Consider the following 23,591-nt stretch of genomic DNA (forward strand, 5'->3'; position numbering starts at 1 on the left):
GGAAAAGGCTTTGCTTAAAAATATATATCTATAGAACTATACATATAGATCATCTTTTTAGTGACACTCTGATTTTATTACATAGCTCCTGGGTCACTCTCCCCCTCTATCTACATGGTGACAGAGTGGCATATAAAAAAAGCCACAGACATCAAAGTGATAACCAAAGTTACCAGATCACAAGAATGTGTTTCAACTGGTGCGATCTAACATGCTAAATTACCTTGATTTTATAAGCTGATCTGCTGTTAATAGAACTGGAAGGTCTTAAAAATAACCTTTTTTTTCATTATCAGATTATGACAATTTCTGAGCAATATTACAGTGTGTGACAATATGCTATAATTAAGAATAATTTCACTGAACAAGAGAGTGATGCAAAGATGAAATTTAAAGCATGTACTCATAGGGCTGGGAACACCCAAGCATCATCCTGCAGTATATAAAAGCAGGATTTCTAAAGTCAAGGACTTTTTTTTAATGTTTTCTTCTATTTCCAATACCATTTCTATGTGAGCATTAGCTTAACAGTGGAAACTTGATATAGAACTAGATTCTCCTTGAAACATATGTCTATAATGAAACACTGAAGGACATTAAAAAAGTAATTTAATTTTCAGTTTGTTGTATTTGAAAAGCTGGGACTAAAATTCACCCCCAGCCACTGACCTTTTAATGCAATGAACCAATGGAACTGAACCAATTTATAAAGTTATAGCCCCAAGAAAAAAAAAATCATAAAACCAAAAAACACTTTTACTCATTAGAGAGTAAAAAAGTTTCAGCATGACTTCTGTTAAGGATTGACCTAGAAATGGAAACAGGCTGGAAAGGAACAATGCCTGTGTTTCCCCTGGGATACATTGCACCCAGGCAATGGAGGGCTGTATCCTTTCCCCTCTCTCCCAGGCTTTGGACAGTCAGCCAGGCTTCCCTACGGACAGCTTGGAAACATCAGGGAGCTGGGGTGATGGTTAGAAAAGATGACTACAAATTAACAAGAATACTAAATTCTGCTTCAGCATCCAATTAAAAAAAGTTGGTAAAACCAAGGCAAAGTTTTCTGAGACCAGGCTGCACCCTTCTCCTCCACACATCTTCCACCAATGTTACTTCTGAGTTACTGGGGGTGGGGAAGGGGGAGGAAGGACTTGATCTCCTGCTACAGCAGCTTTCCCATCACACAAAACTGATGTGTAACTAACTCAGCCACAAAGATACGGGAAAGTTTTATTTATTTAAAAAAAAAAAAAAAAAAAAAAAAAAAAAAGTACTTCGAAATAAAAATGGTAAGTACGGTATGGTAATATTGGAAGCATTTATATACATAATTTTCTTTGTCTGTTGTTGAAATGTCTCCTGGTCACTCGGTGGCACTTGGGGTCCCCTCTAGCGCCGTCCGCCCTGCTCCCCCCTTCCCCTGCCTGGCTCTCACGGCTCAGTAGACGGAGCTGTTCCTTATGCCACAGCACAGCACCATGCTCAGGATCATCTCAAAGATCTGTTGAGAGACACAGGGGCACCAGTGAGGCAACAACCAGTACGATGCAGGAGCTCCCCCCAGCCCAAGGTCCCCCACTGTGACACTACTGGCGAATAACCACGAGCATAACACTTCAAAGTGGCAAAAGCCCCGCTTTAATGTTACATCCCATTTTTATACAGTTTTCAAAGACCTCATGTTTAACTCCAATTGCTTAATAACTCTCTTGCCACTCGATTCATTGGTTAGAAGGTGCTTGTGTGTGTACATGCTAAGAATCTTTACACAGGGGCTTACATTTTTTCTTTGTGTATTCTCACGGGATAGACTTTGTTTTTCACAGATGCAAACTGCCTTCTTACAAGAATAGATTGTTGTGCAAACTGATTTTTATTCTTGTGATTCTTTCTCATGGGAACTTAACATGCTAGCTATTAATTCAGCTAAGCAAGGCCTGATTTTATAAGGCCTTTCTTTTATAAAGTTGTACCTGTATGCAACATTCCACTCCACATTAAGATGCCAGAGGTAAGGGCAGGGATGCTACGTCTTTGTTGCTGTTTTCATATGGAGTTGGCCAATTTGAGACAAGGTGCTGTCCTCCCATCTCTCACTGGCAGCAGTGGTGGCACCTGACAAGCTTTTTGGCTACACAGCAAATACCTCGAGCTCCCTCCAGCACTAGGGCCCAGCCTTTGCAGAGATGCCATGTTACACCCCCACAGCACTCAGCCCTCGCCAGGGTGCCCCAAAGTGGCTTTTCCCTGTCCCACCAGGCTGCCACACTTACCATGATCACAGCAACCACGACGGCAGCGATACCGATCAGGTAGAGCTTCCCGGAGAAGAGCTCATCGATTTTTTTGTGGCAGTTCGTGTTCTGAGGCAGAGAGGCACACCAGTCAGAGAGCCTGCTTTCCCCTCACCCACCCCCAGCAGCAAGAAAGGCAGGTCAGCTTCCCCCTGGTCCCAGTTATGTCCCCAGGACTTCCAACCAGACTTCATCCCTCTGCACGTGTCAGCCTACTCAAGCAGGAACAGCAAAGGAAGAACCAAATGGGAATCTTTAACATCCTTCTACACCATGCCCAAATAAATGAAATCTCTCCCCTTTATCTATTTCCCAATAAATCCCCAAATTTCCTTGGCAGCCAAGGTTTCCTGAAGCAGCTGTGCTGACTGAAGAGCTGCTGTGCCTACCTCGAAAAAGCTTTTCAGGGAGTCCTTTCGGCAGAGGTCATCCTTCCACAAAGGAGTGAAAGCCGCTGTTAGAGCATCGGAACCACAGCAGTCCAGCTACATGGAGAGAGGAAAAAATAAATGATGGAAAGCCAACATCAGCAGACAGCAAACACTGATGCAATGCTCTCCCCACAATTGCACATTCTTGAAGCCACCCAAGACTGAGGAGGCATCTTGGAGGGGGAAACAAGGATAGGAAGTAAGTAACCAAACTAACTTTTTTCTTTCCATGCAATGCAGCTGCTTCCTACAATAGTTCCAGAAAGATCTGGCATAGATATGCTGGAGAAGAGTGAACCCAGCTCTCTCCAGGAATTCTGTTTCCTACTGAATGGACCAAGTATCAGGATTAATTCCTCAGAGCTACATTCTTCTTCCACTGAATTTTACTTAAATCAGGGGTGCTGAGGTAAATGAAAGGAAACTTAATCAGCGTTTGGTCCAGACTTCCCAGCACCATGTGATGGAGAGAATACCGAAGAGAGCACAACTCTTCTTAACATGTAAGAACAGCAAAATTGATAGGCTAAGACCTGCATGTAACATCTTCTGCTTTAGATTCCGTTTTTCCCATCCATTTTCCTGACCTCTGTTATTAATTCTCCACCACAACCGCCACTATCTTACCGTTTCATGAAAGGTCTTCACTACAGCTTTGGCGTTGTTTGCATCTGATTCTCCCATGAGCGCTTGTTGAAGCGCTTGATCGTAGAACTGCTTCACGTCTTTGGCTATCTAGAAAAGGCAGGAAAAATTCCCTTTCAGCCAGAGGAGGAGGAAACCTATCCAGCAGATGTGCCTGAAGGACAGGTTCCCTCTAATGGCATTTGGAGTAAGATGAACAGTTTTTGAATAGATTTGGACTCCATTTGTTTACACATAAAAAAAGGCCTGTCTTTCATAAGGCTCCAGCCTCTTCAGCTGTCTCAAGTATTATGAACCTCATCCACCAGCCAGCAGATTCCAGCCAACACTATCCAATGGCTCCACAGGTTCTGTCTAGGAGATAAAGACAGCCAAGGCAGAAGGGTGAGCCACAAGTTGAGATAGCCTTCAGCCCACGTGGATGAGTGCTGGGCTCAGGAATGCAGAAACGGCTCATTTTGAACCACACATAGACAAAGCAGGCAGGAAACACATTTCCCACTGAGGCTGCAGAGGCTGGACATGCTGGAAAAGTCAGGAGGAGGTGGGGTGCACAGGCAAGTCTGTAAATATGGGCACCTCAGCTGACTGAATGGCTCAGAGGGGATGGCAGGAATTTGGGAGATTGCACACTAAAGCCTCATGAGGCAGCTCATCTGGGTCAGGAAGCTTAGGTGCGTTTATATGGATTTAAAACCCTGGCTGGGTCCCCACGGACAATGCTGCCCTGCAAGTGGTTATGTGAGACACCTCATCCACCCTCTAACCCTGCCACCTAGCTGGTGAACTGCAGGCACCCATGAGGGCCTGCTCCACAGGGCAAAAATCTCCTAACTTTTAGGGGAAACTGGCCTTGTGACTTCTCCTCTAACACCCATCAAAAATTTGTGAGAGAGAGATGAAAGAAGGATATACAAGAGAAGCAAAACAAAAACATAAAAGCAAGAAAGGGAAAATGCTTTCTAGAACATCTGCTCTTGGCAGCACAGGCTGGATTAGCATACGAAAAAAGAAATTGTAGCAAGATGATGCATGATTTCAATCAATTATCCCAGAACTACTTCATCACTATTCAAAAAAGTTTGCTTTGGAGGGTGATATTCTCCAACCAAACAATTTTATTCTGGTACATAAAAAAAAAAAAAAAAAATTAAAAATCTATTTATTGCCTCCCCTTTCTGAATCTACAGCATCTCCAAGAAGGCAAGCTGAGGGAGAGACTGCCTTCAGCTTTGTGAAAAGGTGTCCCTTCTGGAAGCACCTCTCGGTGGCTGGGATCATTCAGTGCTTCCCTCCCAGGCTGCTCCCAATCAAGTCAGGGAGAAGCAAGCCTGCCTTGTGAGCAGAGACTTCAGAATAGCCCATTCATCATCAAGGCTGCAAAACTAGCTGATGCCAACAGACTGCCACCCTTCATTTTAAACTGCAAAATTAATTTTAGGGGCTGAGGTCATCACTTCTGCACTGGGAAATCCTGCATTTCTCAGCTTTATGCTCTACTGGCCAAGTGATTTCTCCCCAGGATGGGACACAACAGCGGTGGGGTCCCTCCTTACCCAGCCTTCCCTTTTTTTTTGCTGTCGGTTGCAGTTGCACGTCTTGGACTCTTCAGGATTCACAAACTAACATCTGCAGGAGGCACAGCCCCTCTGCAAAGGTTAATTAGCTCGCTAAAGTTGCTAGGAAACAGCACCCTGCCTGCATAATAATATGTTTAGCCACAGAAGAGTTTATTCCAGTGAAGTCATGCTCTCTCCTGAATGACTACAAGGGTGTTCCCATTCAGGCCAGCCGGAGCCATTGCTCACATGCATGAGAAAGCTGAGCAGGCCAGCACCTACTTACACAGCTGGCTAACATTTCTTAGGAAAGTAAACAAATTTTTCTGCTCTGCCGGAGAGCCTAACCTTGGCTTTGAGCACAAGCAGTTCCCCTTGTGTCCTCCAAACCCCTGAGCCCAGTGATCAGCACCCAGCCTGCAGCTTGCTGCAGCACAGCTTGCTGCCCATACACGAGCAGTTCTGAATTTCGACATCAAACCTGTGTGTGTGAGCACGTGTGACACAGTGAAGGGAAGGTGAGCAGAAACAGAATGTGAAAAGCTGCAATTTTCACTTCCACCCTCCAGTTCAGCTCCTCCAGCCAGCACACCTTATCTGAGCAGTCCCTAGCAGGGTGCCTGGGACAGACACAGGATTTGCACCCCTCATGTGTGCACAGCCTATGGATCACAGCAAGCCCAGTGCTGGCAGACAAATGGCCTGAAGCAGGTTATGTGATACTGGAGAAGAGCAGGAAGCACCAAGCCATCCCGTTAATGCAGGCTCTCCCTGTACTCATTCCCTCATTCCCACCCTTTGGCACTACTCGCTGGGCTCGCTCTTTGTTCCCTGGCACCGAGGACTTGCAGATGGCTTTCCTTCACAACTTCATGCATGAATCGACTCCCTCTGTGACTGACAGCGTGGCAGCAGGGAGGAGAACCAAGGAGACAGGCTATTTTTATTCGAGACTCAGCATTACATACCCTAAGGGGCAGCTGCTACTGTCAAATGCTCACATTTAAAGTTCATCAGCCTGGCCAAGAGGACTGAGGTGGCTTGCCCAGGTCACACCTCACTCCAATCCAAGTCCCTGTTACTCAGTCTGGGAGCAGTCTGTGATCCTACCTCATGCTGGGATCTGCTGCAGTTCTGCCCCAGCCTCCCAGTCCCACAAACACAGGTTTTAGAGTCTTACTTGGTCTTTGTTGACAAAACCCCAAATTCCAGCCGCAACTTCGCAGGCAAACAGGATCACCAGGCAAGTGAAGAACTGCAAAGACAAATCAAGAGAGGGATCTTTAAAATATCTGCAGCAATTAGGTGGGGAGAGGTGTGGAGCAGCACTTCCACTGACAAATCAGAGCAAAGTGTCATCTGACTTCAAACCATTTTCTATCTCATACATGCAATAAGCCCAGTCCTGTAACTCATGACACACCACCCCATGCCCACATTATTGAGCAGGGATTAGCAAAACCTTTCCCACAAAGGGACTGGCAGGGATTAAGATGCCCTGTGTACCATAAGATACACTGCTCCACTTCATGCACGTGCAGGACCATCCAGACCAGGTTTCTGCTCTGTCAAAAATGCTCCAAGGTGTGGTGGCTGAACAGTAGGCCTGTAAGGCTTCACAGACTGGACTCTAACCTGAGCATGTGTACCTGTAAGAAAACCTATCAGCCTTTCCTGAGAATAGAATCCTGTAATAGTGGAAAATAGCTTATTTCCTGGAGAAAGAATCCTAGGACTGTGACAGTTAACAGCACCTGTGTAAACTATCCAGATTCATTGAAGAGAAAGAAGCAAACAAGAGACGCTAGCCAGCACGTAGACACCTCTGGTGAACTGACCCATCCAACAGGGTAACAACTAGTTACTGATTGATTAGAAATAGGCACAGTATGTTTGTAAAACTCTGTATAATGGGATGTAAAAACAAACCAATACCTTCTTTCATTGCATGAATAAAAGTGTGTCTTGTCTTTCTAATAGGAGGTCATAGCAACACCGAGGACTGGAACTGCCAGTGCAGGGTTAAAAGCACATTTCAGCTGCTGAGGAGCTAGGGGTGTCAGGGTGTGATTTATGGCCAGCTCTCTGGCATCCACAGCCCTGCAAGGCTACTGCAGTTTTTTGCATAAATACTAACAGTGACGTTTTCCCACAGTCCCACCCTGTTTGTGCAATTCCAGCAGTCCTCCCTGCCATCCCCCCTTTTTGTACAGATTGCAGGAACACATTGTGATGGTTGATCAGTTGGACTGGGAAGCTATAAACTCATACATCAGGGTCACATGAGAAGGCACAGAGAGTCATGCTTCATATGCAGCCAACTTCATCTCTGCAACAGCATCTCTCAGTGACTTCTTCCTGGGAAAAGCCCCAAAGTGGGAGAAGTTGCCATGGAAGTCAAGAAGCAAAAGAGGTGAATGTAGTCAAGGAGAGACAAAATTACAGTATAGGGTGGGTAAACAGCCCCTGTTGGCTCCTGAACAGTCTCTGCTCAAAACACATCCAGGACATTTTCTCCAAAAACAGAGGAAACAGGAGTTTCCAAAATGATGCCATGACCTGGCTCTTGCATGCAAAAGCAAAGGGTTATCAGCAAAATGGAAACAAGACTATTAACCTGACAGCAGGAAAGGATTTCCAACATCCTTGTCCAGTTCCTGAACAATCAACTCCTATGTAAACATTTATCTATGCCTAATTTTGTAGAAACATCCTCCCCAAGGACTCACATCACCCTAAACTGTGGGTGCAATGCCACTGTAAGTCTGGTTAAGCACTAGGGCCCACTCTTGCAGGAGTTACCCTTCAGTGAAGGATGGTTCATTTATGCCAGATTTGGAGGTACAACTTCCTGTGGATTCAGTTCTTCTGTAAGTTGGCTGCAGAACACCAGGAGATGCAGTTTGATGCTGTGAGAACACAGTTGTGCTCCTGGCCAGGCAGCTGGCTGTATCCCAGCTCCTTTCCAGAGAGCAGTGCCTGCTCCATGCCAAGTGGCTCAATCCTGTCTTCCACAGATCTTGCTGCTCAGCTTCCATGCCACCTTTGGCATAGGATTTTAATAGCACGGAGCTTCCTGGTACTTTTCCCTTTTGCAGGAAGCCCAGAGTCACTCCCTCAGCTAGGTGGAGGAAAGGGGAGCACTGCTGCTTCCCTGAAACAGCCTGAGGATGCTGCCTGGAAATGTCCTTGGAACACAGTGGGAGCCTTGGCCAGAGGAAAGCATCCTCATGGGGCATCTCCAGACTTTTCTTGGCAAGCCAAGGTGTGAGCAAACACAGGCAGTGCACAGCAGCTAGAGCTGCTAATTTCAGCCAGAGCAGCCGGTTTCCCTGTCAGACCTCGGGTACATTTAACCATCTGCCCTTCTAATCCTCTGACTTCAGGAGGGAGTGAGGGGTAGTTCGGGATCTGTAATCAATTGCATTAACAAAACAAAAGTCCAAAGCTGCCAGACTCTGCTCCAACAACCCCTGTCACATTTGTGTGCAGGCTCCTCATGTTCCCAGCAGCTGGGATAATGCCTGCCAACTCCTACAGAAGCTCCCAATCACTATGCTCAGAAGTGCTTTATCAACACTGGGGAAAAGCATCCCCTTATTATTGGGAATCAGCAGCAACCAGAGGTGAAATTATCTGCAAGAGTGAGGGGAAGCAGCTCCATTTCCCTCTGTCCCAGCTGAGCCCACACCCATGAGCTGCTACACCAGTACCAAGAATCCTCCAGCCCAAAGAAGCCAAATGCTGGAAAGTCATTTGAATTAAAAAAAAAAAAAAACATAAGAAAATTATGTTTTACCCTTCCAGTTTTATTTTTTATGCATCAAGTTTAAACTGAACCACATGTGGGAACTTATTTTAAATAAATGGGTCTCCCTTGCTCCCAAGGTAAAGGCTTTTGGTGTAGCTACAGTTTATCCAATTAAGCTCATCCTGTGCCAGGAATCCTGAGCTGCTGCCTCACATCAGGGACGCCTGTAGCACTTCAGTAATGGATTTTCCAGGATGTACCTAGATGTTCTCACTAAGAAATTATGGAAAGTTTTTGCTGTTTCCTTGTCCAAACAGATAAAAATAGTAAATGATTCCTTAAAAGAACTAGAATTACTACAGGCAGCCTTGAAACAGAGTGAGGGGATGCTGTAGGGGACACCAGGTAAGAAAGAGGGTGTAGTGGGTGCTTGGTAAGACAGCCAGACCACGGGGGATAAAAGCAAGGTGGGGTTCATATATAATAGAGAAAGAATCTCTAAGAATCCTACATGCTCACACGTCCTCCCAGCCCTACTTGCTGGAAAAGCCCCCAGCAGGAGAAGCACAGCCACGTGCCATCCAGCAGGGAAATCAGGGTGCCAAGTGACTTCCAAAGCTCCGTGTCTCTTACCGTTCCCAGCAGACACTGAGACTCCTGAATAGCACCGTAGCATCCCAGGAATCCCACGAACATCATGACAGCCCCGACTGCAATCAGGATGTAGATTCCTGCAAGGCAAAATGAGAGACACACACGTTACTGCACAGCTTTGTCCAGCAGCACCCTCGTGCCTGGCTGGACATTCTGGCTCCTGGCTGTGCAGAATTAAGGCTGAGGAGGTGTGAGCAGAGGTGGCAGCAGACACAGCAGAACACAGCGTGCACATGAGTTGGGTCTCAAAGTGTTTGAAGCTGCCAACACTGGAGCTTTAATAACTCCATCACCGCTGAAATGAGAGGAAATGCTGAGAGTAGCACTAGGCAAAGGATGTAGGAGGCAAGAGAAGGGCCCTACAGCATCCTCAGAGCTGTGGCAGGGAGTTCCTCTGGCATGCTGCTTTAAATATTTAAGCAGAGATGTAAATGATTAGTTAGCATATCCCTGTAAAATAAACAGTAAGGCACATGGTTTATTTATATTAAACATCATACAAATATTTATCTGGCTAACATTTTAAAGGTGGATAAACCTCAAAATCAAGGGGAAAGTACTGCTTAAGCATCTCACTTAAAATCCGGTGGGTTTTTTTGTTTTAGGCTCTTCCACAGAGAATACAACATTTTTTACTTTGACTTACTGAATTTGCACAGGCAACTTGCACCATAACTAGTTCAGAGCTTGAAACAAGGCATTGGGAGTGGTTCAGAAAACACAGGAATAAGAGTTTATTCATTCAGGAAACAAGAGCTTAGCTCAAGGCCCAAGTCTGCTGCCGTGAGTAATCACCATGGTCTCACTACCACGAGACTGGTGAAGCCATAGTAATTACTCAGCCAAACACTACCAGCTCAGTTAAACTGGACACAGCTTTCTGCTGGTGTCAAATTATATTTATCATTAGTGCATTATACTACTTGCATATTATATTATCAAGCGCATCTTTGGTTAACTAATATTCTCAAGTATTGTGGTTCTACTACTCTTACTTCCCATTCAAAAGCAATTTGATACATGCATAAATTTACAAATCAGGTAAGGCTGCAGTCACTCTTTCTAGTGGACAGTGAAGAAAAAAAAAAACATGATGAAGATAAAAGAATATGGGACACTTCAGACGTAACAGCGACACAGTGAATCTTACTAGTGCTTGGGAGACACATCCCTTTAATGAAATGTTTTCTTCTGCTATGAGTGAAAATGTTTCATAGTTATTAATCAGACTGTCAGCTCTCCCTTAGGAACAGCCCTAACATATAAACAGAGCTCAAGATTAAAACTGTTTGTACATGCTTGTCATGTTTAACGTTTTTCTTATCGCTGTAGCTTTTAAAAAATCTTCTGATAATTAAAGTGCAAAGTCTAAAGGCCAGGCATTGAGAGCAGAGTCAAGCGAAGCAAACTCTTCCCTAAAACACCAGATACACAATAACAGTCTCTCCTTTTTTAACATTCCCTTGCAGATTCTTCCAGCTTGGGAAAGGCTGGGCTTTGGCTCCCACTCCTTCCGTCTTTGAGACAGAAATCACCAGCAGCACACCCAAAGCACAGGCCTGATGCACGGGCAGCCTTGGCGAGTGGCGGCGACGGAAACGCCGCCCCAGCGGCTCCGGTGCTCTCCAGTGCTTCTCAGCAGCACCGTGCTCACTATTTTTAGGCACTGCAGGAGGGAGGAAGCCAGCTGCAAGGGAAGTGCCACAATGGAGCAGGCTGACCCCGCAGGAAGCCCCTCTTCACAAAACCTGACGGGAGCTGTGGCCGGAGACACCGACATCCTTGCCGGCACGGTGGCACCTCCTGACGGGTTCTGAAGGGGCTTCAGCAGCAACCAGGAGCCACAAAAACAGGCAAAAAGCTCCCCAAGCGGGTATGAGACACCTCCTTAGGTGAAGGTGTGCAAAGAAAGGACAAACAAGCAGAAGAAACCTCCCAGGAGGGTTTCTTGGGAAGGACAGGCCAGCAGATGACGTTCTGTAGGGCTGCCTGAAGTGCAGGGAAGCGGGTTTGTCCCAGTGGCTGAGATAACAGGAGATGGAGCAGCTGGGCAGGGAGACAGCATGGCAAACAGCGGGCTGGGCTGTGTGCACGACAGAGGGGCCCCAAAGGGCTTGGGGGTGGCATGAATAAACCCTGTACAATGAAGGCTGTCTGCTGGACACCTGCCAAGCCCCAGAGAGACTGATGGAGACTGTCAGGCGCTGCAGAACTGCTGTCTCACGAAGAACAACATACCAGCAGTGGTGTCCCAAAAAACAGTCTGCTCACTGTCACCAGAAGCTGCTGACGCCCAGGAAACAGTCCTTGCCACTCCAGCTTGTACCAGTGAAGCTGCTGGCTTGGGTTCTCAACCCAAACCATGGCAGATTTTTCTGTTTTAAGTACCGGGTAGTTCAACTGACAAGTTTTCATCACAAGTCAGAAAATCAGCTTTCCTCATCCTCGAGTGCAGCAGTTTCTGACTTTTTCTCCCATTAGGACAGCAGAGAGAAGACAAAGCTGTACTAGGTGCAAGTCATTTCCACATCTGACAAGTCACTATTCATGCTAACCACCCCAGTATATGGGTAACAAGCAGATGCAGCACATTTGAAGACCAAACAACCAGGTCACCACAGATAGAAGGTTTTGTCCTCAATTTTTTCAAAATAAACACTGAAGACTCCTTCTGGGCCGAACAAATATTGCCAGGAGATCACAATCTTGAGCAGCCCAGGCTGAAGTGACTTCAAATGATCACCTGGTCCAACCTTTCATAAGACTGGGAACCGTAGGAGAGACTATGCAGAACCCTGCCCAATTATATCTTGAAACCCTTCAGTGACAAGGACGCTATTGTGTCTCTGGGGAGGTTTTTCCAGTGAATGATTGCTGTCACTGTAAAAGATGTTTTTCTGATATTGAGATCATCAGGAAAACCCACTGGTGGATAGGAAAGTTTTGCTCTGAAAACTAGGAAATGAAAGCCCTGAGAGAACCTCAGCTGATGGAGGGGACTAAGAGGAAACACAGATATCTGCTGTTTTAGAGAGGTTTTCCAGTGACCTCTGTACTTGCTTTTTGCTGGGATTTCTGGCAGCTTAAAAAAAAACAAAACCAATCCTGACCTGCTGAACTCCCACCCCAGCAGGCTGCGAAGACCTTGAACTGTCAAGTGGCTTCCCCTTTCTCTCATCAGAGAGAAGACTTCACCAGCTCCTCATCAGAGCCAGCACCACTATCAAGTGAGGAAACAGCAAGAAGGAAAGGAGGGAAGGGAAGAAGATGTGCACCACGTGCGGCTTCCTGACCGGAGCCCAGCGGATGCGAGCAGTGCAGTGGGAGCAGCAGGAACGCACAGCCAGGCAGGGGAGAGGGCAGCCACGACTGGCCTGAGCTTGGCAAACCACAAAAACACCCTGGAAGGCTTTTGGAATAAAGGCCAGCTTCATTCCCAGGCACAAACAAGCGGCTGTTATGGAGTCGCCTTTTGTTACCGAGGGCCAGAGCATGACAGCCTCTCCTGGGAGGCAGCAGAGCAGGACTCTGCCCCGGAGTTTATTTAAAAACAAGCACAAAATATTTACTGCAACAATAGCATCTTGTACGAGGAATGCCAGTGGTGTTTCTCCACAAAAATGCCGTGCTGAAGGCTGAGAAAGCAAAGGAAGGCAATCCAAGTACCCAGCCACATGTTTGGAATGGTGTTTGTTTTCCCACACCCATCCTTCCCCTCAAGGGATGGGGCTGGTGGGGGGGATCTCCACTTTCAGACTGGGTGCCAGGCAGCTGGGGGACTATTTCACAGCAATCCCAGCACAGACTGAAACGACCAAGCCCTTTTCCCAGAAAGCAGCCTGACACAGCTTAGCTTTCATTCCTGGCACACAGGGACGATGACGCCTAGTGTGGTTTTGGGCTCCTTGTCTGTGAGCAAGGCACCTGTCATCCCCGTCCTGAATGGCACGTTATGCTCCTCAAAGTCAGAGGAGACTCCTCACAAGCCTCCCCCTCCTCTCTGTAAGCATCAGAGACTGGTTAACCCCTGAAATCCTCTCCTGGGTGAGGAACTCCTGACTAAAATGGCATTTGCTCCTTCAGGGCTCCACCCAAACTGGCACAATTTGGCATGAGCAAGGCTCCATCTGCCTTTCACATGCCACTTCCCAGCTCATTTTTTTTTTTGCAGCTTTCTCTGGGGTTTTACAACAAGCAGCACTGTCTGCCGTAAACAAAAAGTAAAATGAGAGAGGTATAAACTGCAATCTGCATGCCTGCAGCCATGCTGCCCCTCACACAGCAGCAGTGCATAACCCTGGCAACAGCTGGAGCTGCAGCAACAGGCACGGTGAGCAAATCATGTACAGGTATTCATGGTATCAGGGCGTCCTCGAGCAGCACCACACTGTGATTTGTAATCCCATGGCATGCTTCTCTGATAAGGCAGCAGCAAGAAAGGCTGCTACAACGGCCACACATAACCAGCCACGCACCAAAGCAAGCTGTGAGCCTCAGGACCTGTATCTTGGACCTGGAGAAGTCAGAGGAGTGGTGCCAATACTGCCTCTATCTCATTCTGAGATGGAGCCTTAGAGCAGAAAGCTTTAGGAGAGAGACCAACCATGCTTAGCTTCACCTCCTTATCTGAATTCAAAGCAGGAGCACAGGAACCATGATATGATCTCCTCCCTCCTGAGCATGATGATCAGAAAAAGCAGCAGCAGTGGACCAAACACCGTCCCTCTTTCCCCAGTACAACCAGGGCATGTGCTGCTTTGGGCTGCAGGGATCTTCTAAAGCTTTAGAAAAGACCCCAAATATCAGAGCCAGGAAATTGATAGTAACTGAATGCTTCTCTTGGTTTGATACAAGCTGGGAAAGTGGAAAAAAAAAGCAGCCAAGGGGCCAGCTTAGCTCCCAGCTCAAGCAGTTGATGCCTCCAGGGAAGGCCCTTTACCTGTGGGCCAGGTAGGAAGCAGGATGCTCAGTTCTGGGAGCAGGGGAGGGAGCAAAAAAAGGCAGTATTCAGTGTCAGTACTTGCTTTGGCACTAAAGCAGCATAGCTGGTGCCTGCAGGGTTGTAAAACCCATGTCCTGTCCCTGCTGAGAAATAAAGAAAACAAGAAGAAATAAACAGTCTTAAAAAAAGGACACGATGAAAAAACAAATAAAAGAAGGAACAAGCACTGAAGCGTCCCTCTAAAACAAGCAGGGAGCAGGTCAGCCCTGGCTAGCTCTCCTCCCGTGCCCCACCATGCCATCAGAGATGCTGTGCAGCTCCAGGCCTGGGCATTCCTGGACAGCACCCTACTTCTCCCCTCATTTCAATCCTCTCCCAGCATCCTTAACTCATTAGGCTAAATGGAAGCCTGTCACTGCCCCCAGGTCACCACGGCAATATTTCCAAAAGACAGAAAAGAAATCAAATAAGAAATGCCCCCCCACCCGCCCAGCATGACACCATGTCTCCTGGGAAGGCCAGGCAGCTCTCCAAGCTGTGCCTGCCCTCCCCATGGGACGGGCTTTAAAAAGGGGCTGAGAACAGACTAAAGAGTTATGTTTATTCTCCCAGCAGGCTCCTGCGGGGAGAGTCTTCACATCCAAGAGTTTTGCAAGCCTCCGAGGAAAGGAGGGAGGGAGACTTCAGTGCCACCCTGCTGTTGCTCCTGGCCTGGAGATGCTGAACTTCACTGGGATCATCACCACTGCTGCTGCAGGGAAAGGTGGGACCATTAGACAAGGGCAGGGAGATCCCTCCTACCCCACACCACCCATTGTGGAAGAACACCCTTCCCAGTAGCCAAAGAAATGACCATGATGTTCTTCCTGGCAGCCTGGGGGCAAGATACAGGCAGAGAATGGAAAGTCCCTCCAGGGCAGGGTTGAGGCAGGAAAGAGATGTCTGTGTGATCCAGCCAGCAAAGCAGGGTCTCCCAGGCATTTTTGTCCAGTTGCCTGGTGGAACTGGCCCAGCAGAGCTGGCAGCAGCACTTTCTTCAAAGTGGGGTGAGAGAGAGGGGGACTGGAAAAAGAGAGGGTTTGCTGGAAGATGACAAGTGGGAAGCCCCTTCATTCCTCTCCACCCTCTTTCCCAAGGAAAACATTGCTGCTCTGTAGCTGCTAATGACTTCCAGATGGAGCAACAGAGTCACAAAACATGGAGAGCTCTCACGGGGACATGAAAGCCTGGACATGCTGCCCTCATCTGCAAGAACATGGCAAGAAGAAGCCACAAACACCCCTCTGTCAGAAAAACGAAGAGGTGGTGGGGAAAGCCCCAAAGAATGCCCTCACGTGCACACACTTGTACCCAAATCCACCCCACGCAGATGCCACAGTCAGGTTTCTTCTCCTTTGCCTACCCAGGAAACATGGAAAGGAGACTCAAGTTTTGTAAATTCAGCACACCTGCAAAAGCCGGGAGGGAGTCTACGGCACATCTCCAGGATGGGAAGATGGATGGACAATGGTGGCACAGCACAGGAGGGCCAGGCTGGAATATGCTGGCCCAGCCTACAGCACTTCTGGGCATTTCTGTGTGCCCTGGGATCTCACCACGAAAAGAGTACAAATCCCACTGGAGGATTCCTTGTAGGTTTTGCATGCTTCAAACACAGTGCAGGTTTTCTAAGGAAAACTGCCAAAGCTACAGGTTTAAACAGCTCTGAAGAGCAAGGAGCCACCTCTGGCACAGGTCCAGGGCAGCAAAGCCAATGGGAGGGGACAAAGGAAAACAACAACTACCTTAGTTGCAGTCGGATAGATCTGAACCCAAAATAACCTGATGGTACTGATGTATTTTTAAAGACATAACCAGTTTTAGTCTGCAGAGTAAATGAAGCACAGGGGTTGGTCATGACCAAGATAGAATGAATTACAATTAAATGGAAATGCAATAAAATAACATGTTACTTTCTTAAGAGAAATTGAATTCTGTGATAAGAATACAAAAAAAACCCCTGTACTGTCAGATACATGGTGTAAGCCAGAAAGGAAAATACTAAAAATGTGTTTTGCCTTAAAACTACTATTTTAAAAATAATTCCAGTATTATTGAAGAAGTTGATCTGATGGTGATTAGAGGAAAATCTAGAAGAAGTAAAACTCAGCCTTTGTTTTTTTTCCTTTAAGGGACTAAATAATTAAATTGTCTTTAACTCTAAGTAAGTTTATGTCCAAGACAGAAAAATGCATGTACTTCTATTTTTAAAAATCCACATATATAATTTTTTTAATAATCCATTTTGCTCGGTGTGGTTCAAGGCCAAATGCAAACCTTGGTTTCCACTGCCAAGCATGGAAGCCTGGCCACAGCTCATGTGTCTGGTGGAAAATCTCTCATGCAGGGAGCCTTGAAAAATAGAGCACAAAATGGGTGAGAGAAGAAACCAGTCCTGAACCAGCTGTGTGCATCCACAGGGATCCCTGTAGCACCTCATCTAAGATTGAAGGTGGTTTTTGACTGGTGTTTATTACAGAATCAAAGGCTCTTCTCTTGCCCTTTCATGACAAAAGATGTGAACATCTTTGAGCAAAAGATGTGCTGTTGAGTCTAACCTCACAATGTATGGAAGTTGGCACCACCTCTAGAAGATGCCTAACATATTCAGAGGGATGGGGACAAGGATGAGAGTGAGAACAGAAACCAAGACCTTCTCATTGCTCATGGCAGGTCCACAGCCATTGTAGCACTGCTGTCCTCTAGAGCCTTGGCAACACACTGGAGCTCTGCTGAGCCCTCTCTGCAATGAAAACCTCCCAGAAATCACTGCTTTTCATCCAAGGCAGTCCTGAAAAGGCTAACAGAGCTAAATTAGCTAAAAAGGCTAGTTAAGTTATGGATAGAAGGGATAGATCCTCCACAACCACTCAGCCAACACAAGTCTGGGTGCTAGGCTGGGATGCTCTGCACTGCTGGTCACATCTGGGACCCATGGCAGGAGTGGCCACGGCATCCTCATGTCCTGTAAGGACAATGGACAAACCTGGGGAAAGCTCAGAGAGATGGCCCCATCTCCACCCTATGCACTGCCACTTAGCAGTCCCTCCTCTCTGCAAGGGTCAGATTTCCCTGAGCCCAGCAAAACCTCATGACAGGACTTCCAAACTCCTGAAGACACCCATGAAAGCTTGCAGCTGCAGTTCAACTCAGATACGTATTCATTTGTAAAAAAGACTTCAAAGCCTTACTGTGCTTTCTGGCCCATTTATTCTAGACCAGTCTGCGTGAAAAGCAGCTTGAACTTGTTTCCAGGGCAGAAATCATTATCCTGGATGGCATTTGTTCTGAGGAAGATGGTGAGACAGTCTGATTCACTCTTAAGGAAGCCTGTGTTCCCGTTAGCCCATGTCCCTTCCATGCCCCAGCAGCACTCACAGGCACATTCACCACCTCAGTCCCAAGCCATGGCTGCTCTCAGCTGTCCCCCACCTGCCTCCCTCAGGCTTTGCTGCCTGACTGGCTTGGGAGCATTACCCCCACCAAAAAAAACCCTCCTGCCTTTCTGTTGGGACAGTGACACCCAGCAGGATGACAGGGTGTGCTGGCAGCAGCCTCGGTGGCCAAGTTCACCCCACCACTGTATACCCAAAACCTCACACTCCTCCCCTGCGCCACCATGGTCCAGGGAGGAGACACTGCCCAGCAGAGGATTTACTAACAAAACACACAAAGCCTAGATAGAGGCAAAGCAAAGCCCTTCCACACCCCAAAAGCTAAGTGGAAAACCGCACCCCAGCTCAGGACGCTTCTGCACACTCCACCGTGGCTGGCCCTGCTCCCAGGGCCGAGCTAATTAGAGCCACAGGTCGTGTTGCCCTGTGTGCTGTGAGCAGCTGGAGGCAGATTTCCTATTTTGGATCTGGGAGGAGAGAGTGAAGCTGAGACCATCCGGCTGCTGTGCTCCAATCCTTGCCAGGCAGCTTGAGAGAAAGCACAGGAAGGGCAGCAGCAGGGACGAGCAGCCAGTGATGCTCCCAGCACACAGGCAGCCCAGCAAGGGGCAAGTGTGAAATCCTGGGCTGTGGATTTCAGGCAAACAAGAGTTGAGGTCTTTGTTCCTGCCCTCCTCAAAGCATTTCATCCACAACAAACATCTCCAGGTCTCACATAACCAAATTTTTGAAGGATGGGGAACCTGCCTTTTTCCTTCCACTGTCATCCCACCAAGAAAGGGCAAAAGTAGTAAGTCCAGGGTCACTTGCCTTTTCAAGATCCCCAGATGCTCTTAAAACCAGTGACACCACAGCACTAACTTACTGTGGAGAGATCAGAACTGTTCCAATTTGTACTGGTATCTGCAGAGAGAGACCAGCTCAGCCTTCTACAGGCTCTCATAACACTCTGAATCACAGTTTTGTTGTTTGTTTGGGTTTTTTTCAATGGTACATTATGTGTAGGATCAGTAAGTATCTGAGAAGTGGTTAGCCAGCTGTTAGCAACTTATCAATGCCTCTAGCTATCCCGAAGATGTTTTGGCTTTGTGACCAACATCTTCCCAGCCTCCAGACAGACAAAGCATTCCAGACACAGTTATCCAAGAGCAAGAAGGATTTTGGTTTCTGAATTTCAAATAAAGCACGTAAGTGCATATCAGACCACAAGCTAAGCTCAGATGAAGAACAAGTATTTTCCTTTACAGTTATGAAAGCATGGAACTAAGGTGTTCCAGCTATCCCCATCCCTGGTACTGCCTGCTCTTTATGGTGCTGAAGCAGTTAAAGCATTTGCTGGAGCATTGGATCCAGAGCCAAAATGGAAGTGTCAAAAGCCAAGACTGCAACAAGTGGTTAGGGGATCAGATGGTTTGCACGCCGTGCTGAGGAAAAGCCCAGGAACAAGGGCCCGTTTAATAACCCCCCAAGGCAGCCCACAAGACAACTTGTGCATGCAGTGCCAAAGTGCTGGGGAGGAGGGGTAGCACTTGTGGGAAACCCCAGCCCGCAGGAGCCCCTTCCCTGGGGCTGGAAAGGCAAGCAGGGGAACAGCTGCCTGTGCCCTGGGAGCTGCTGTGATGGCCCAGGCTGGGAGCTGAGGGCCGGGACTGCTCCTCTCCTCCTGCTGCAGCCTCAAGTATCATGCCTGGTACTCTGCTCCCTGCTGCTTCTCTCTCACACTTCCCCGTTGCCCTCAAATCCAGTATTTTTCCTCTCCCATAACACACGGACACCCTGGAAAACCAGCCTTTAACAAAGGGCTTCAGCTTTGGGGTAGGGGAAAGGACACAGAAAGAAACCGGGAGACACCAAATCCCTGCTTTCCTACTTTCCCTTCTCGCTCAGGACACACCCTATGATGGAAGCTTTCCTCCTTCGACAGTGTTTATTGCTTCCCCCTGTCCTGCAGCACCGCAGCAAAGCCTGGCTGGCCTTTAAAAGCCTCCTGACAAATCCCGGGACCAGCGCTCTGTGCCAGACACCAAAAAGAGGTTTGCAAAAGAAAAAAAAAAACAACAAAACAACAGAGCTCTGGAGGCCAAGCCCAAAGAGGTTCCCGTTCCCAAAAGCAGGAACATTGTGTGCATGTGTATATTGCATGCCAGAGAAGAAAAAGGAAGGAGTATTAGTTGTGGGAGAGAGGAAAAATGGGGGGGGAGCAGGCCTGGGGGGGAAGCAAAAAGAAATCCCAGCCTTCAGACTCCAGAGGTCTGGCTGGGAGAGGCAGCAACTGAAAGAAATGCTCTGCTGTTATTACTGCATGGAAATTACAGCTGCCAGAAGGAATCCAGGCCAATCTGTTGCTGAATATAACTTTAAAAAGACAGCCAGCCTCAAACCATGGGCTGCTCACGGATGTTGGAAAGTCAGTGCAGTGATGGGACCCCCAGTCCTTCCCCAAAGCCTTCTGATCAGCAAAGGCTGAGGACAGAGGCAAAATAAGGGTGGGAGAGTAAAAGATAGTCAACAGGCAGGAGGGAAGGACTCTGCCCCATGCTCCAGGTCCCTCAGGTTTGGGGAGAAAGTGTTAACTAGGGAGGTATCAGTTGTTAGCCCCCCACAAAGAAGTAGAGGTTTGGACTGGTCCCTGGAAAGGAGAGAGTTTAACTTCTTGTGAGCTTTTAAAAGTGAGATCTACAAAGGGGAAATGCTGCAAATAGAGCTCTGGGTGCGAGGCAGGAGAAGAGAGACAGCAAGGGAGAAAAACCCACAGCTATTTACAGCAGAAGCATCTCCTGTAACCAGGAACAGCCAGGGAGAGGGCTCAGGCATGCTGTTTGACATGGGCAAGCAGGGAAACGCAAAGGAAAACCCTTCCCAGAAAGTAATTTTAGTTACAGGTGAGAACAGGACATTGGATCAGAGATCCCGTCAGCCTGTGCTCCAAGCCAACTCCTGACTGGCAGCCAGCCCCTCCTGCAAGCTTCTCCCCCTCGTCTGTGAGGGATCATTGCAGAACAGGGGAAAACGAGGTTTCAGCTTCCAGCATGCTGTCAAATTAACAAAAATCATGCTAAGCTCAACCGTAGTGCACAGAGGCTCCACCTGCCCCTCCTGGAGAACATGAGTCACACGCTCACCAGGCTTCAATTTCTGCTGCCAGGCACTCTGTCGGCTACTTTTACATCCCTTTGGATAGGAAACAAGACACACTTCCAAGAAGTCCCCCTCTTCCCAAATGTGCTCTGGAGAAAACCCACTACGCCACAACACGTCTCCTTGCATTTTTAGCTGATGTGGATTTGGACTCTGTGCTTGGGCCACAGCCAGCATTTACCGAAGGCTCTGGCTGGCACTGCAGGGGATATTTAGGAGAGCACGAGGGCAGCGGGAGGTACCTTTATTGTGACCCCCTTGCTGCTCACCTGGAGCTCTCTGCCCTGCTTTAGGGTACACTGCAGCCTGCCCCGGGGCACAGCACGAGCACCCCACAGCTACTCACCCACGTAGAAGGTGTTGGGGGCCTGCTTGTCCCCCAGCTGCAGGTACAGGATATTCGTTGTCTGCGAGTCATGGCGGAGCCACAGGGCCACTCCCAGGATGATGCCTCCGGCCAGCTGGGGAGAAAACAGAGGGAAGCAAGGGTTATCCACTGTTCCAGCCACACTGGGGCCAGGCTGCCAGTTTTCAGCCACGAGCAGAAGACTTACTTTGCATCTTCCCACAAATGTACAAGAGCATTCTCTCTAACCATCACCCCTGCAACATGCTTTGTGCCCCATAGGCCATTAGCCATATGATCTCCCCGGCTTTACGAGAGGAACCCTCATTCTAGGGATGTGCAAAGCCCTTTCCAGTTCTTGCAGGAGATTTCTTTCCCAAGAGGTATTTTATTATGTTTTATTATTATTCTCAGTGGAAGGCTCTGCCTTATCCAAGCAGGAGAAGATGTGCCACTAAGGTTTCTAGGAGAGCTTTTTACGATCACCATCAGTTACTCCCTTTTTCCAGTGGGCTGTTATCACCCCATTTCATTTCTCTGTGAGGTACAAACAGAAAGTGGGGGAACTGTCCATTTTTCCTCTCTGCCCCCGAGTCTTGCATGCACACTACTTTCCATCCAGGATTAGGCTTCCAGTTCAACACACCCAGTATTGCTCAGGCTCAGAGCTTTCCTTAATGTCCTAATACAGGAACTGAAGCAGAGCAAGGTCTGGGCTCAGGCCAAAGCACCACCACACCACTTTTGGGGCCTCCAGGCTGAGACTGCTGCCTTGCCCACGCTAACAGCAGAAGAGCAGCACATCCACACCCATGTGTGCACACCAGCATGTAGGACTGACCAGGGCAAGGACAAAAACCCACTCCAGATGTGGGAGGAGACGTTCTGCACACGGGACATCATCTCAGCCACTGGGATACTTATGTACAAACAATGGGAACTTTTATGACTGACTTCCTCACAGTTTTCTCTTTCAGGGAGGGGCTGGGAATGGCCACAAAGATGGGAGCAGATATGGGGCACTCCATCAGGGAAGGTGTCACTGAGAGGAACTCAAGGTCGAGAGAGCCTTTCCAGCAGGACTCACTGTGTCCTCTGTGACATCCCCCTTCCATTTAAAAGCATAAGAGACAGGGGAAAAAATATAAACATCTGGGAAAAAACCCGAGCCCTTACAAATTCCAGTATCACTGCTGTGAAATGCTGAATCACTTTTTCAAATGCCACTTTAATTTTGAGTGTCCTAAATCCCTGAAGCCATTCATCTTAAAAAAGGGAAGAAAACTACCAAAGAGTATAGAAGTGGAAACATGCTTTTGCTAAAAGAGTCTGAATCAGGTCAGCTACAGGCATGATAAGCACCATGAAAGTCATGAAAAAAAAGGAAAAAAAAGAGCAGGGCTTTTTCAGTAAAAGTGCAAAGTGTCCAGTTGTGCAAACACAACAGGGAATACAGGAGCACTGGGACTTGCAAGACAGGCTGTCGATGGGAGCCTGGCCTTGCCCCTTGGGAGCTCAGCTGGTGGTTTCCTCCTTGCTCATTTCTACAAATCCCAGCCACAAGACTTTTCCAGGAGTGCCATCGAATGTGGGGCAAAGTCACACGGCAAACTGCTCTTGGGTTTTTTTCATTATCAGAGGGAGAAAATCCCCATCAGCTCCTAGAGAGGAAGGGAAATCTCTGCTTTTCCCCAGTCTGCCACCAAAGTAATCGGCTTTTAACACTCCTCCCACAAGAACCAGTGCAACTTCCCTGCTGGCACAGTCCCTCATCCCTCCTGCACTGGGGCCAGCCTGAGGTTCTCCAAACACTGGCTATGGAGAAAAGTCACGAAAGCCAGTCTGTGCTCAAGTCCAGCTCCAAATAAGGCAGGTTGTGGCTTCCCACAAAGTTACCCAAATCCAGCTTGGCATGGCTCGTTCATTGTCTGAGGGCATAACAAAGTTTGTGTTTTTACTCTCAGAGGACAGAGTATGTCCCCGAATTAATCCATGCCACTCAAAGTAAGGCTCTCTTGGTAGCTGCTAGGAGAGAGGAGATCCTGAGGAAGGTCTGCATTTCTGTGCTGGCTGGAAGAGGTAAACAAGAAAGGCTGCAGCCTTTTTTGTTTTGGTTTCCTCCCTGCAAGGACACATTGCTCTGCCCTGACATGCTTCCCTCCACACTCAGCAGTGCCACCCAGCACGCCCTGCTACCCGTGGCGAGGTTGGGGTGACAGCAGCTCCTTTCCAACCAAAGTTGCCTTAAAGTGCCCAACAAAACCGAAAGAAGGCTGCAAGTGGTCCTCAATATATTTTTTTAATCATTTGGGAACATCAGCTAGAGGGATGGAGCCTCTTCTAATGCATCAAACCCATCCCAGTAGTGAGATCTGCCTAAGACAGCCAGCTGAACCA

General features: G+C 47.8%; 1 protein-coding gene across 1 annotated transcript in view; it reads right to left on the reverse strand.

Annotated features, from left to right (window-relative positions):
• Positions 1-1,243: 1,243 nt before the first annotated feature.
• Positions 1,244-23,591, reverse strand: part of CD81 (CD81 molecule) — a 29,833-nt gene continuing 7,485 nt past the window's right edge. Inside the window, exons 2-8 of the mRNA XM_014887305.2 lie at positions 21,195-21,309; positions 9,314-9,411; positions 6,110-6,184; positions 3,353-3,460; positions 2,684-2,779; positions 2,274-2,363; positions 1,244-1,501 (exon numbers count right to left, since the gene is read on the reverse strand). Coding sequence (XP_014742791.1) covers positions 1,439-1,501; positions 2,274-2,363; positions 2,684-2,779; positions 3,353-3,460; positions 6,110-6,184; positions 9,314-9,411; positions 21,195-21,309 — 645 coding nt within the window. The 3' untranslated portion in view covers positions 1,244-1,438. The remainder of the gene's footprint in view (positions 1,502-2,273; positions 2,364-2,683; positions 2,780-3,352; positions 3,461-6,109; positions 6,185-9,313; positions 9,412-21,194; positions 21,310-23,591) is intronic.

This window comes from Sturnus vulgaris, chromosome 6 (assembly GCF_052056855.1).
Source record: "Sturnus vulgaris isolate bStuVul1 chromosome 6, bStuVul1.hap1, whole genome shotgun sequence".
Lineage (NCBI taxonomy): Eukaryota > Metazoa > Chordata > Aves > Passeriformes > Sturnidae > Sturnus > Sturnus vulgaris.